General features: G+C 38.5%; 1 protein-coding gene across 1 annotated transcript; it reads right to left on the reverse strand.

Annotated features, from left to right (window-relative positions):
* Window positions 1–236: 236 nt before the first annotated feature.
* pnkd (PNKD metallo-beta-lactamase domain containing) lies at window positions 237–13,469 on the reverse strand. The gene is made up of 9 exons (XM_036569864.1): window positions 13,293–13,469; window positions 11,736–11,851; window positions 11,553–11,665; window positions 9,260–9,318; window positions 7,263–7,355; window positions 5,372–5,538; window positions 3,828–3,914; window positions 3,531–3,646; window positions 237–1,419 (listed from the first exon to the last, which is right to left on the reverse strand). Exons 1-9 carry the CDS (start codon window positions 13,451–13,453, stop codon window positions 1,246–1,248), a joined length of 1,086 nt encoding a protein of 361 aa, XP_036425757.1. The 5' UTR covers window positions 13,454–13,469; the 3' UTR covers window positions 237–1,245.
* Between the last annotated feature and the right edge of the window lie 1,882 nt (window positions 13,470–15,351).

Genomic DNA, 15,351 nt, shown 5'->3' on the forward strand with positions numbered 1-15,351 from the left:
ACACAATGCTTTTTGTTCAGTGTTTCACATATTGCACCACAATAAATTCAATGATACAGACCTAATTATGTCTCCTTGTAATGAAGCATGCGGTTGAACAGTGTTCTTTAAGTACTGATGATATTCACGATATGCTCAGAAAAACATATTGTGATGTAATTTATTACAATAGCAATAAAATATCATGTTGCCTACCCATAACTGAAAATTTAATTAGCAGCAAAGACGGCAGAAAATGGGTTCACAAAGTGGTTTATTATTCACAAAAGGACAAATGTACAGTGCTTTTAGTACCTTAATTACTGAAAAGTGCATGATTCAAACCACTATCAGATTCAAAAGTGCATGATTCAAACCACTATCAGAGGCTCAATGTTGGCAAAGGTTCAAGCGACCTAGTAGGGGGTCCACTTAGGGCAGGGATGGGGAACTGAGAGTCCAGCTCAGTTTGGTGATTTCCCAGCTCTAACACACCAACTAAACCTGGTAAATAGCTGAAGAGTTGAATTAGGTGTGCTTGAGTAGGAAAAATCACCAAACTGTGCAGGAATCCAGCCCTCCAGGACTGGGGTTCCTACCAATGACTTGGGGCTCAAGTAATGACCCACAATGGGCTGCCTGCAGAGGCATATGACTGACCCCTCAATGTTGGCCCTGCACTACTCAGCCCTAACTACAAAAGGGTTTTGTGTGGGTCCAAATCCATAGCTCAGTGGGCCACAAGTACAGAACAGGGGTGCAGGTTAGCCCAAACCTATAGTGCCCGCAGTCAGTCCACAGAGGGCCAGTGGGGGCATGTTTGCTGGGTTTATCTCTGTGCAGAACAGCAACCCACAATGTTGGCCAGCACAAGTTTGCATGGAATCCTTGAGAACATAAACATGGTCTGCTGTTCTGCGTAGAACTAGAGAAAGGTGAAGTGTTTCAAACAGGGGAGGGTGTGCACAACACAATCTATCTCTATAAATTTGTAGATCTTTCGGTATGATCACAGGGATACAAATCACTCAACCTTGTCTTGAAATCCTGGAAAAAAACAACTCGCCGCAGCAAATTCAGCCAACAGCATCTCAATAATGCCCAAAGGTTTCAAAATTGTGCAAACTGTAACCTTCATGTTTCACTTCACAGTCTACATTTCCATCAATGCCCTCCTCATGAAGCAGTCCAAACACTGAGTGAGGAAAACAACAGGGCCAGTTGGAATGGGTTTAGTAGTTTCGCCCTCCAATTCTAGGTGGGGCGCTAGCGGCCTTTATAAATGTCCTTTCGCCTGCGCAGCTCCTCTAAAACTCGGGCTCTGTACGAGGTCCAGTCCTCATCCTGGTTCTGCTGCAGGCCTAAGGCTCGGTGGAGATCCTGAGTATGGCTCCTTAGGAATGGATTGTACTGCTTTTCTTCTGCCAGTGTAGATGGGCTCTAGTGGGAGAGGAAAAAAGAGGACAATTAAAAAACTAAACAAAACAAAAACAAAATAAATTATGTTAATCGAGAACTAATGGCACAGAATTAAGCAAAGACACAGAATAAAAACCTGCCAAATGAGAACTCAAGGGAGATCATGTCCTATTTCCTGCACTGAACTGGAAACTAGAATAGAAATCTTGGAAACTAGAACCAGAAGCAACACTAGAAAATCCAGAAACTAGGCTTAATTTGCTCACAGAATAGAAAAAGAAGGTAATAAGAGTCAGAGCTTGAAATATTTGTCCAAACAGGTGGCTCGAGTCAGGTTTGCATTTCACTTTTTCTGAGCTTCGCTCCAGCTTTAAACAGATTTTGGCCTCCATTTACCTCTGCTTTATTTGTTCTCCCTACTTAATTCTTCCTCCTTACTTTCACCGTCTTAAAGAGAAATTCCACTCAAATGGTTCAGAAGTAAACAAAGGTGTTCAGAGTATTTTGCTGTGAAACGTGATGGTTATTTTGTTCATTTGTCCACTAATATTGCACACTGCACTGTCTCTTTGTTTACGCATCCATAAATGTCAAATTGTTAAAGGTAAACTGTTAACATTCATTACTACAGTCCATAGTCAGTAGTTCATTCACTGGAGGGACCGGCCACTGCACTGTCAACTGCATAGTATTCATGCAGTTACTGTATTTTTGTACTGCACATTACTTCTATTTTTCTTCTTTTGTACTTCTATAGTTTTAGTATATTTTATTGTATTATTTAACTCTACTTTCTTTTTATATATCTGTAAATGGTGTACGGCAATACTTTGATCCTGTTCATTTTTTTTTATTGTTTTGCTCTTGTTATGCTCTTTACTGTGCTTTGTACTGCTGCAATAGAAGAATTTCCCTCTGGGATCCATCAATCCATCCATCCATCCATCCATCAATCCATCCACCAATCCATCCATCAATCCATCCATCAATCCATCCATCAATCCATTAAACCATCAATCCTTCCATCAATCCATCCATCAATCCATCCAGCCATCAATCCATCCGTCAATCCATCCAGCCATCCATCAATCAATTAATCAATCCATCCAGCCATCAATCCATCAATCCATCCATCCAGCCAGGCATCCATCCATTCATCCATCCTGCCATCCATCCATCCATCCAGCCAGGCATCCAGCCATCCAGCCAGGCATCCAGCCAGCCATCCATCCAGCCATCCATCAACATCCATCAACATCCAAGAAACCACACCTCCATGGATTTTAATCGCTCTAAAAGCTACCTCACTAAAAGTTATGGTTATAAAAGCAGATAAGGTTTTGGCCTAATACATATTTTTAAATGGTATCATGGCAGAGAGTTAGTCGTTTTGGATTGTAAAAAAAAATGTGATATTTGTGTTGTAGAAATCTCAATACCTGGAAACCTGAGTCAGTAAAATTCTTAACAATTAACCATTTGACATCAAACCACTCTGACTTTGCTTACGTCTTTTACGTCGATTGAATTATGCAGCAATTATAAAATGTTGGTGGAATTCCCCTTTAAACAATTTTTAATATGGAATGAAGGAGTCACTTGTGTTGTGGCATGTAAATGGCTGTCAGTGTCAACCACTGAACCTATACCTGTCTTTTTAAATGTAATATTATGTAACACTGTTAATGGTAAAAAAGTTGTCAGGAAAAAATACCTTTGGGTCCTATTTTGCCTTAAAACGCCCAGCATGTACCTCTCCACTATTAATATATATTTTTAAAAAGTTCATTTTAGGCCAAAATCTTCTCAAAATTATTGCGAAACAATGTCTCAGACATCGGCTAACATATTTCATGTAGTAGCTTCCTGTGAAGTAGCCTTCAGAGGCATTAAGCGCTTCTGATGTCTGGTTCCTATCACCACTATTGTACACGACTCTGACGTTTCCCTCGAACAGGAACGTTTAATGAATATATATACACACATCTTAACGAATTAATTATGCAGACATTGTGAAATGTCTATAGAGTTTAAACAGAGTTTTGTCAGGCTGTAGTTGGGATCAGATTCAAAACTCGGTGAATGAATAAAGCTTTAATCAGAGCAGAGAGGAACATGCCAGGCCTCCTCACCGTGCACAGTCTTTGGCCCCTCTGCTGCAGGACCCATTGTAGCTTCTGTTCTCGTACCACATTACCAGGCTCCACTTCTGCAGCGAACAGCAGGTTATCTTCAGCATATTCATGACCTAATAAAGAAAGACTCTGTCTTAAAATGCAGCCTTGCACAATGAATTTCAACACTGTAGCTCTTATTTTTTCCTACAGTGGGTGCAGCAGAATTACGGCACAGGCCAGGTCAGGGCACAATGTTATTGTTCCTAGGTGACAGATTAACAGAAATGTTGTAATAGGGAATTAGAATTTCACCGGGCCAGAGCAGCGTGTCGTCGTTCAGTGAGCCGACTGTGTCCAGAGATGACAGCATTGTTGAAGCAGAGCCTTCAAACATTCGCCCTATAAGGATAAACAGTGTTAATCTGTTGTTGGCAGTAATATAAATGTATATATAAATGCTCTTATAGACTCAGGACAGGCCTAAATGACTCAAGTTCTTTTAGGCAGCTCTAAGGTTACATCACAACTTACCAGCTATAATGAATTAACACAGTAATTTGGCATTAACATATATATGATATGCGCATATGTATAGCATTTATACTCACAGTACTCATGATATACTACTGGAGATAAATTTCTGTGGTACACAAACCAATTTGAAGGGGCTAAAAATTTTGTCTGACTGAGATATTTATTTTATAATCCAATATTTTTAGTTAACAGTGCTTTAACAACAGATATGACTGTCAGTTCTCAATTTTCTCAGCCTTTAATATTACAAATATTGTACAACTAGAGGTGGAGCTACCCAGAATTAAAACGGCATTTTAGTTTCTGTTAAAGAGGAATTCCACTGATGTTTCAAAAATTTTGCATAATTCCATCATTGAGATGTAAGCAAAGTAAACATTCAGAGTGGTTTGATGTGAAATGTGCCATTCTAAAAAAAAAAACCTGTTGGTTTTAGAGGCGTTTAATGCCTCTAAAAGCAACATCACAGAAAGCTATTACATGAAATGGTTACAAATACGATGTCTGATACCCGAGACATCATTTAATAGTTAATAGTTAACAGCGTATTATATAGTTTTAAGATAAGGTTTTGGCCTAAAATTGATTTTTATTTAAATATATTAATAGTGAAGTGTATTTTTAAAATCCATTTATGTTGGAGAGGTACATGCTGGACATTCAAAGGCAAAACAGTCCAGAAAGAAAAAGTGTTTTTTAGATTTATGACTATTTTCCTATTATCAACGTTGTATATAAAACATTAGGAGGAGTGTAGGTTCACTGGTCACTGGATGGAAGAAAAATTGCCATGTTTTTATGTGCGACTCCTGGTTCCTATCACCACCATTTTAAAGAAACTGCAGTTGGTAAGTTTCCCTACAAGAACCATTTCACATCAAACCGCTCTCAATGACTTTGTTTACTTTGTTTGTATCCAGCCTTATCGTCTGAATTACAAAATAATTCTTTTTAAAAATAGTGGAATTCCCCTTTAATTAAATTTTTTACATTTATTAATAAAAAATCTTGTCTTATTCATTATCGTTTTTCTTCACATACTCCCGAAGGGAGGGCATCTAGTTAATCAGAGGGTTACTCAGATTGGGTTCTCCAGTGGTTTGACCCTATTGTTAGGAGATAGTAAGTCTGAATACTACTAATGCTGCGACCAGAAAGCTATAATATTTTTACCAATTCTGATAAAATCGCGCAGTGTCAAGATCAGCCAATACTACTGGCCAACCAGTATCTCAGTTGGGTTCTACACAATAAACTTACTGTGCAAATGTAACAGATATTATGTTCATATGTATTTATCTGAGGAACGTTGTCAAAATTACCGCATCCCGAGAGAAAAACCAGGTCTCCCGAAAAGAGGCTGCTGGGCCCCCCAAACGCTCGTCCATCCAAGAGGTAGATCATGTGACCCACAGTATGGCCAGGGGTGTAAAAAGCCCTGAAGCGCAGACGCGTCCCAACATCTATGGTGTCTTTGTCTGTTAAAGGACTACAGAACGCAGAGCACAGCATGGAGTCAAATACAGCACTGTGGCATCCAGAACTTTGTTTTCCAAAATGTCTGTTCTTTTTAAAACAGCTACCAAACACAGTCATGTCTAGAGTAACACTGCTGTGGAGACCAGAGCACCAGATTTAGATTCTTACTGACTATTACTGGCTATTTTAAAGGCATGCTGAAGTATGAGGCTGAGTGATAAAATGCACAGGAATTTCTGCATAAAGTGGAATGATGACTTCATCAGATCAACAAAAACACAGGCCAGTCAAGCATAAACAGCTAAAAGAGCTTTAACTCGTCACACATTTGGCTTTGTACACTACATTCTTTAAATATACCCACTTTGCAGAGTGTCCCAAAACAATTCACATGGCCAACTGACTGTGGCAGAAAGATGATCAATCAATCATTAAAACCCCAGAAAACCTAAATGCTAAATTATTTGTAATTAGGTTAATCCTGATGTTATGGGTACGCAATATGCATGCACAAAGTAGGTCCTTTAAATAACTTTACAACCTCCTATAAACAGCAGTTATTTTGCCAAAATACTACACCTTTCAGTGTAAACTGGGCGGTCCTAATATTAGATCTTAAAGCTTGTGTAAGCATTATACTGACCGAACACAAAGCTTGTCCTGCCTCCACAGTTTCTCTTAGTTCGAATCAGAGAACCAAGTCAGAGAACAAGTGAGGGAAAGCTAATAACCAAGCGACAGCTAACCTGGCATGCATAACTTAGCTACCAAGCTTATTTATTGGTCAGTTGTTTGTTTGTCTCTTTGTCCATGCCAGCATTTCCTGGATGTACATCCAGCAGTGAAGTAAATTAGAACCGTACCTTCTTTAAGAGATCGCCATATAAATGCTGGACAATGTTTTATTCATTTGTTTATTTATTTATTTCATGTTATTTAACAGTGACAGATACAAGAACGCAAAGTCTACGACTGTAATGTAAAGCCCATTTTACTCATTTCGTTCTGCTTCAGTGGATGAGCAGGCTGAGCGTGTTGGGCAGAGAGATGTCAACGTGTGCTCACCAGAATATTAGGACCACACCCAGATAGTTTTCAGATAGGTTTAATAAATGATTTTATGCAGTGTTTTATTATACTTTTGATGTCTACATTTAACATTTGCTCAATGTTTTACATAACTGGTTAATAATTTTCATGTCATATAAACACTTGTTATATATGTTCCTGGGGACTTTAAAACAATATGAAACACAAAAAATATTGAACGTTTTTAGTTTTTGCAGTTTGAGATGTTGATATAGGTACTGCAATATTGTAAAATTGCTGATTTACAAAACTGAATTATATATTTTACTTCAAACTATCAACCAACGTGATTACACATTATGAAGGTTCATATATATATATATATATATATATATATATATATATAATATATTTAAAACACAAAATGCTTTCAAACTACTGCAATGGATACAATCCATCCACACAAAAAATAGGCTTCTAGCTTCAGAGCAAAGCAGACTAGGTGTACGTGACTCGTGTGACGGGCCATTCATAAATTCCGTTCTTGACTAAAAGACGCTTGAGTGGATCTGTGAACGCAGCTCTCATAAATCGCTCGTATTGTAAAAATGAGTTGCACGACTGGTTCTGGCATGAGGCCCAGTGTGGTTTCCCCAATATCAACAGAGGTGTGGAGGCTACAGGACTGAGGTGTAAGGCTCTTACTGTGTGAGGCCAGGAATGTTGTCCATAAGGTTTCCATACACCCTACAGGAGCTGTGGAGCCTTCTGAGGGCTCTGTTTCCTCCACTGTGGTCCCTGGAAAAAAAACAGACATACATAAACTACTATACACAAGAGCCGCATACACTAGCCGTTAAAAGTCTGAGGACTCAGCTTCTCAAAATGTTTGTAATACAAATAAGCATGTTTTCTTTGTCGGTTTGGAGTAACTTCAGTGTGCAATAATAACAAGATCACGTTTAAATGCATGTGACGGTACTACTTTGGGAATAACGCCAAAGACTGTGCATTGTATTTCCTTGTGGTGATGTCACACTCTGCACTCACATTTTTCAAATGTTTAAAACATGTTTGGGGCAAAAGATTTTCAACACTTGCTTTTAAAAACAATTTGAATAAAGAAGATTGTCAAACAGGACCGCGCTGGACATGCATCTTACATCTGTCAAAACGCAAGCCCTTTTTTTTTATGCCCCAAATCTATTTTATATCAAACCGTGTTTAAAATAATAACTTACTAAAACATTATGATCCTGTCTCTCTGCAGCTCCTGCGCTGTACTAATGGTGTGTGGGGGCTGCACCCACATGTGATTTCTTTGCTATTTCTGCTCTAATGGTGCAGTTTGTTGTGCTCTAAATTTATGAAGCATTCAATTAAACCAGCTATATTTATTTATTCTTAATGTTTTCCATAACTGTTCTATACTTTGCTGACAAAATGTATTGTAGTTTAGGCCAAAAATAACCCCTAAACTTTTGAACAAAACACTAGGAGTGTAACAATATGCAAATTTTACAATATAGTGCATTGCTGTTCTGCATCACAATATGACACATTGTCAGAATACAGAATTAGAAAGGGGAAAAAAAATAATACAAATAAAAAATAAAACAATAAAAAACAAAAAATAAAAGGAAGGGGGCAAAACTACCTTGTTTATTGTTCCGTTAAATGTTCGTGTTTGTCTGTCCTGTATGTCCAGTTTGTCCATTGTTGAGTATTATTGGTGTTATTATTATTATTATTATCATTATTTCATTCTTTCTCTTTACTTCTTCTGTTTTGTCTCTCAGTTATTTCTGTTTTTTCTTTCACTCAAAGCAAAGGGTGGGTGGATGGGTCTGTGGGTGTGTGGGTGGTGTTCGGAGGGGGGTTGGGTGGTTGTGGTACCACATCACCTTATATTTGAATGATCATTAATAAACGATGAGTTGTGATATTAATGCTGAAATGAAAAAAAAAAAAATTATGTCCCCTGAAAAAGGGGGGGGTGGTGGTGCGGCCAAGGAATACTGGCCCGGGAATATGAAAAAAGAAAAAAAAAGAAAGGAAATGCTGAAATAACTTTCACATTTGTTTGTTTGATTATTTGTTTTTTGGTAATTCCCCAATTTTTTTTCCAGAAATATAAATGTTGGCACTCTGTCACCATCTGGTCTACCGCTCTTTGACTAGCATTACTGTAGCTGACCAGGAATCCAAATTGTGCCCAAATAGGAGATGAATGCGATTTCACTCGTTCTAGCTCAAGTTTGCTCTCTCCGCTCACCATTTCAAACAGCTTGGCTAATTAACCATCCAAGGTAGATAAAGCTGAAGTCAGCTTTTTATTTGCCAGACTTTTTCATTTACATTGACAGTTATTACTTTTAGGAATGAAGATCATGAATTGAGCTAAAAAGAACTACAGAAAGCATTCCCAGTAACACACATCAGCACATGTGCTCTTGAAACCCTGTATCAAATAAAATTAATATTAACACTTGAATCCTGACACCCTACAATACAGCGTGGGCCTCTGACGCAGAACCAAGGTTGACATTCCACATTAGTGCCCTACAGACACATCAAACCCAGATGTGGACTCTTTTAACTGACATTGCATTAGATTATCAGCTCAAATTAGAAAAATAAACTGATCCAAAGCCAGATGCTCCTCCAGCCTTCACATATCACTGTGACACTCCTCTACTCACCAGTGTTTGTGTGTGCAAAGAATGGCTTCTAATGTCACCCCTTCTTCTACCAGGCAAGCCTGTGTGGATGAAAAGGCAGACCATGAAATGAGATACAGGACAGCATGACATGTTTTCACTTTCTTCATCATTATGGTGCAATTCCATATTAAAGGCCCTCTTTTATCTGCCCAGAATCTTTGTGTAATCATGTTTAACCAATCTCACAGCGAGGCAGGAGGAAAAAGAAGTCAAATCTCACAAATGTCAGTGGCAGACGAATGATTGGGAACAGAGGGCCTAGGCTCACCCACTTTTGTTAATGGACCACCCAAAACGACCAGTCAAATGTATTTTCAGTATTATTAAATTGTATTTTTACATTCCGACTAATTTTGATATCCGAGTATCTGTAAAAGTTAATGAATGAAATATCCGGTTAACCGCAAAGAAGGAAAAGAAGTACTTCAACCAAAATGAATGTATGACTAGAGGCTTTCTATTTTAGGTTATAGCTCTGGTGTTACAAGGTTTTAAAAAATCAGTACCATATTTCAGAAATAAGAGTTGGTAGCAGACGAATGACTGGGAATAGTGGGCCTAGGCCCACACAGTTTTGTTTACAGCCCACCCAAAATGACCAATCAAATGTATTTTCAATATTTTTTAATTATATGAACATACATTCACTAAATATGTGACATATTCGTAATTCTATTTTTGATGCTGAGTAGAAATGAGCATTCTGACTAATTTTCGATATCCGAGTACCTGCAAGAGTTAACACACCCGGTTTACATTTGAAAATATGTTTAATTATTTTAAAAAATCTGAGGGAAGTTGGTTGTTTTCATGTTGGATGAGTAACAGAGGATCCCTCTTCAGATGTGGGCTAAAACTACAGCTCACTGGTACAGCACTGGATTCTGATGAGAACTCGTCGAACACAAGGTACTTTCTCCTCATTAGATGATGTGCCAACGCGCTAGCTTTTCAGAGAAACATTTCCATGGTTTCTGGACCTAGATGACATCAACTAGACCAGTTAGCCTAATAAGTTATACAGCTGCACTACATCTGCCTTTTCAGTCCCAGCCTAACAACACGTCTTTAGTGATGCACTCACGTCCAGGCATTCGTATTGTGGAGTGGCACATTGTAATAAACATATTCACTCACAAATATGAGCAACACCATAACATTTTACAGTCCTGTTAAAACGTCCCAGGAAAAGCAGAGTAAAATTTTAAAAATGTTTATATAACAACAAAGATAGAAATATGATAAAACAAGATTTTGTGTGGGCGGGGCAAGAGACGTCAGCCTTGTCATTTATTGGTCATTGGAACAGAGTTCAAAGGGTACATGTTTACTGTTTGCCTGCATAAACAAGATTAACTCAATTAGAAAGAAAACACAGATTTAGGGCACCTGGGGTCTTTAAAAGCAGAACTTCACTGAACCTTTGGTCTCTATATTTTGTCTCTGTCTGTCTTCGTGTGATGAAACTGAACAAGTATTTGAACAGTGATTTCAGTATTCGAATACTAAAACCTTGTACGGTTAACCGAGTACTCGAGGATCCATGTGCATCTCTAATATTGATCAATGAGATATTCCACTTTAACCAATAACCACAGGCTATGAGGTGTTTGCTAAGCTTTGTGACCAAAATAGACATCTTAGCCTCGGATGGACCGGAAGCATGAACACAGCTTACTCAAAGCACAAAAATAACATAGCAGCCATATGGCGTTACATAAATACAACAGTTATTCAACTCTGAATGTGGCATTAAATCCAAAAGCATAAATGCCAGAAAAATACAGAAAATTGTAGCCATTTCACATTTTATTTTCCTATCACGAGTTTTGGGTTTTGCGTATCTCAGTTTTCTCTTTTATCCCTGATCTGAGAGCGACGCAAGCAGATGACTCACACTTATGCTTAAGTAACTACTTCAGTGTAGCCACCAGCTGCAAGAGTGAAATTGAAGGTTTGACCCTCCCACAAACTTGTCATGGCCATCCAAAACAGCAGTTCTGGCTACTGAATAGAGTGTTTTCACCAAAGAATTGCAAACACTAATCCTATGTTTCAACACCAGTGAAAGCCTGCGAGCACATTCAGGCAGGACTCAGACTTCACCACTTGTCATGGAAGTTTCCCAAAAGAATTAAGCTGATATAAATTACACAGGCTTTAAGTACTGTGGAACACCACTTGAGGCTTTTCCCCCAAACCACATGTGCTATATGTGCTCTGGTGCTGAAACTTGACAGTAGCCAAACAGTTCTGGTGGGAATGGACCTACCTGCACAAACTGAGGATCAGCAGGATCCACCACAGCAGCAAGATTTGATGCCGTGTCAATAATGACATAGCTGTAGTTGTCTGACAGAATGGGCACAGGGATGATCTTGATGCCTAAGCAAGAGATCACAAAAAGTAAAGGCAGTGCTTTCTCTTGGACGATGCTGAGGGGAACTACTCATACCGTTTATGGTGGTGGGTTGTGCTCGGGAGTGGCCTGCTGGGTATTTCTCCCGTGCTTTCTTCATCTGACGTTTGTGAAACACGTAGCCCAGCTTGGTCCGTGTGTACAGTGAGTACCTGCAGAAAAAAGTGAAAATCTATGTGACGGTGTTCCCCAGTACTGGTCTAGACCAAGGCTGTAAAAAGTGTTGCCAGGGGGCAAAAGATGGCTAAATGCGTTTTCAACTATAAATCAGCTGTTATTCTTTTCAAAAACTTGTTATATCCAAAATGTTTACAAATGGATTTAAAGGATTTTGGACTAAATTTGTCATTTTGGACTGCTTAACTATGCCCAGTCTGGGAGCAGCACTGCGTCATCAGCAGAGAAGTCGAGGTGGTGTGTGTGTGTGTGTGTGTGTGTGTGTGTGTGTTGGGGGGGTGTTAACTGCTTTGCCCAGAGGCATAGCCAGTCCTGCAATTAGACCCCTTCCGGTTGCTGGCGCTCCTCGCCTACCACTAGGCTATATACTAATTACATTTTTTGGAGTATTTTAATGATACAATATAAAGTAATGTTATAAAATACACCTTTATAAACTCAGTTTGAAACCTACCTACTTTATTTGTTTATTATTCTGTCTTTTTGGCCCTCAGCTTACCACAAACATTGCACTTTGGCCCCCGAGTCAAAAATATATATAGAATATATAAAGAAATATACATACACAAACACACACACACACACACATATATACATACATACATATATGTATGTGTGTATATATATATATATATATATATATATATATATATATATATATATATATACACATATACATATACACACACACACACAATATTAATAATATCTAAATGAAGATTTGCCAGCCAACTATTTCAGCATGGAAAGGTTATGAATACATTACTAACACCTGCCAAAAACATGATAAACTAGAGCACAAAAAACAAACCCACACAGGACAAACACCAAATATACTAACTGATCTAAGAGATCGCTTAGATAAATTAGGGATTAGATAAAAACCACGTGAAAGGCATTCTAGGAGTGCTTGTTCACTGAACACTGTTGACTGTCGAAATGAATCTGACATTGTTACTGTTGGGTCACCGGTTTCATGTTTTGCATTAACCACGTTGGTTTAATATGTGCACATTGGAAAAGCTTAAGAGTCGTGTGATCAAAGCTGACTGTGTGTAATACACAGCTGCTGCTCACCTGGTTAGACATTACCACTCCGAAACGATAACCATCAGTACAAACACCACACATAACAATAATAATAACAATAATAATAATAACACAGTGATTCGCCTGAGAGGAAACACGACCCGGTCACGCTGTTGTGAAGAACCGACCAGATGCAGCAACACAGCGGGGATTACGGGAGAACAACAACAACAAAAAACGTGAACCGCCAGATTCTTGTTCGAATTTCCCCGTTCCACCTTAAATGGTGCAGCAGTTACATTATGGAACCCGAGGCGCCGGAATGTAACTGCTGCACCGTTTAAGGTGGAACGGGGAAATTGGAAAAAAGAAGCTGACTGAACTTACGCGATCCAAAACAGCGGTCTCTCCGTTCGAGCCATCAGTTCTCTCAGAAGCCCTCTTTTCAATGAGCCCCTCCGGCCCCCGGTCAGAAGGCGGTAGATGCAGACTCCTCCGAAGACCGAGGCAACGCCGAAGAAACACAGCGTCCAGTCCGGAAGCGCCATGACGGCAGTGACGTCATTCAAAACCCTGTTTAGCATTAGCAACCTGCATGCTACTTGTTTTTCACCTGGCCTGAACATGCGCCATTTTTATTCACAAACATCTCTTTTGGCAAAGCAGATATTAATATTAATATTTATTATATTTATTAATATTACTAATGAATATTATTACTTTTATTACACTATGAGCAAAATTACATATTCATAAATTTAGGTATTCACATAAAATGCTTTTATTGACTGTATTTATAAGTGAAGCTAATTATTTGAAAATTACGGAGCCCAGCTGGTGACATCTCGTATAAATAAAAATAATGCGTGGCCACGACTTAGTAAGGTGTGGGAATGAGATAATTAAGTTGTGGCCATGACTTAGTAAAGTGTTGAAACAAGCTCCTAATGCATGGCCATGACTTAGTAAGGCATGGGAACGAGATGATTTGTGGCCATGAATTAGTAAGGCGTGGGAACGAGATCCTAATGCATGGCCATGACTTAGTAAGGTGTGGGAATGAGATGATTAAGTCATGGCCATGACTTAGTAAAGCGTCGAAACAATCTCCTAATGCATGGCCATGACTTACTAAGGCATGGGAATGGGATTATTAAGTCTTGACCACAGCTTAATAAGGCATGATCCCATTCCCACACCTTATTAAGTTGTGGCTACGAACTATGTATCTCTTTCCCACGCATTACTAAGTTGTGGCCACGCATTAGGATCTTGTTCCCATGTGTTAATATGGCATGGCCATGTATTATTTGTATGTATATGGGATGTCACCAGCGGGGCTCCGTAGAAAGTGACTGCCATTTCAAAGAATAAAAAAGCCGTAAAAACACTGAGACTTTGCAAGTCTTTTTGTATTCTTATGTAACATGATAACTGTCTGACATGTGGATTCACTGGCTGTCTGTGAATGTATGTTTTGTTATTCTTGTGCAACAAAAAAGGCCAATTCTGTTTCACTAGTTTAGACCACATTGTAATTAATGTTACTTAATACATTAGAACAAAGTTAGCAAAAACACTTTTGTTTTGCTAGCAGAAATTATATATTCTCTGTATTCCCTAAAATGTAATGCTTATTTCTTCTCTTACTTATTAATAATTTAGATTTTTCCTGCTTGGTTTATAATTTGTTTTGTAGTTTAAAAAACGCATGTTGTCATTCTGTAGCTGGCATCATGCCCATATAACTGAGGGTCCAATCAGGTTTTCACTATGGGGAAAAAAAATTGGGGAAAATCGCTGCTGTGTGCCCTGTGATTAAACAATATTCTGAAGCCAATACACACAATGCCCCCCCTCCAGTGACGTCATCCAAAACCTGAAGATGGTTTAGAGGCGCCCAAAGTGATTACATTTTGTTGGAAAAATACAGTAAACCAATAAATCTGTCTTTTAAATGATATGACATTATTATTATGCTTACAGGGACACTCCGCCATTTTTAATTTTTTAAATTTTTGAAAAAATGGTGGAGTGTCCCTTTAAGCATAATAATAATGTAACTGAGATGTAAACAAAGTCATTCAGAGTGGTTTGGTGTAAAGTGCTCTGTTCTAGAGAAACCTCCCGAGTCAGAATTGTTCACAGTGGTGGTGACAGGAATCAGACGTCCACCTCTAAAAGCTCCCTCACAGAAAGTTATTACATGAAATGTTTGGATATATGCTGTGTAATGTCTGACACATTGTTTTATGATAGTTTTGTGATAAAGGTTTTCGCTTAAAATGTGTGTGAATCCATTTATTTTTATCCATTCATGGCAGAGGTGTACATGTGAGGCAAAATAGTCCTCGAAGAAAACTTTATCAGTTATCAACATTACATATAAAACTTACATGTAGGTTCACTGGTTGTTTTGGATAGTAAATAAAATGGCTATATTTTT

Source organism: Colossoma macropomum, unplaced genomic scaffold (genome assembly GCF_904425465.1).
Source record: "Colossoma macropomum unplaced genomic scaffold, Colossoma_macropomum, whole genome shotgun sequence".
Lineage (NCBI taxonomy): Eukaryota > Metazoa > Chordata > Actinopteri > Characiformes > Serrasalmidae > Colossoma > Colossoma macropomum.

Coding starts and splice junctions, on each gene's coding strand:
- pnkd (XM_036569864.1), bottom strand. CDS start 13,453: ATGGCGCTTCCGGACTGGACGCTGTGTTTCTTCGGCGTTGCCTCGGTC. Junction 9,319..11,552: donor CTGATCCTCAGTTTGTGCAG/GTAGGTCCATTC, acceptor TCATCCACACAG/GCTTGCCTGGTAGAAGAAGG. Junction 1,420..3,530: donor GGGGCCAAAGACTGTGCACG/GTGAGGAGGCCT, acceptor CTCTCCCACTAG/AGCCCATCTACACTGGCAGA.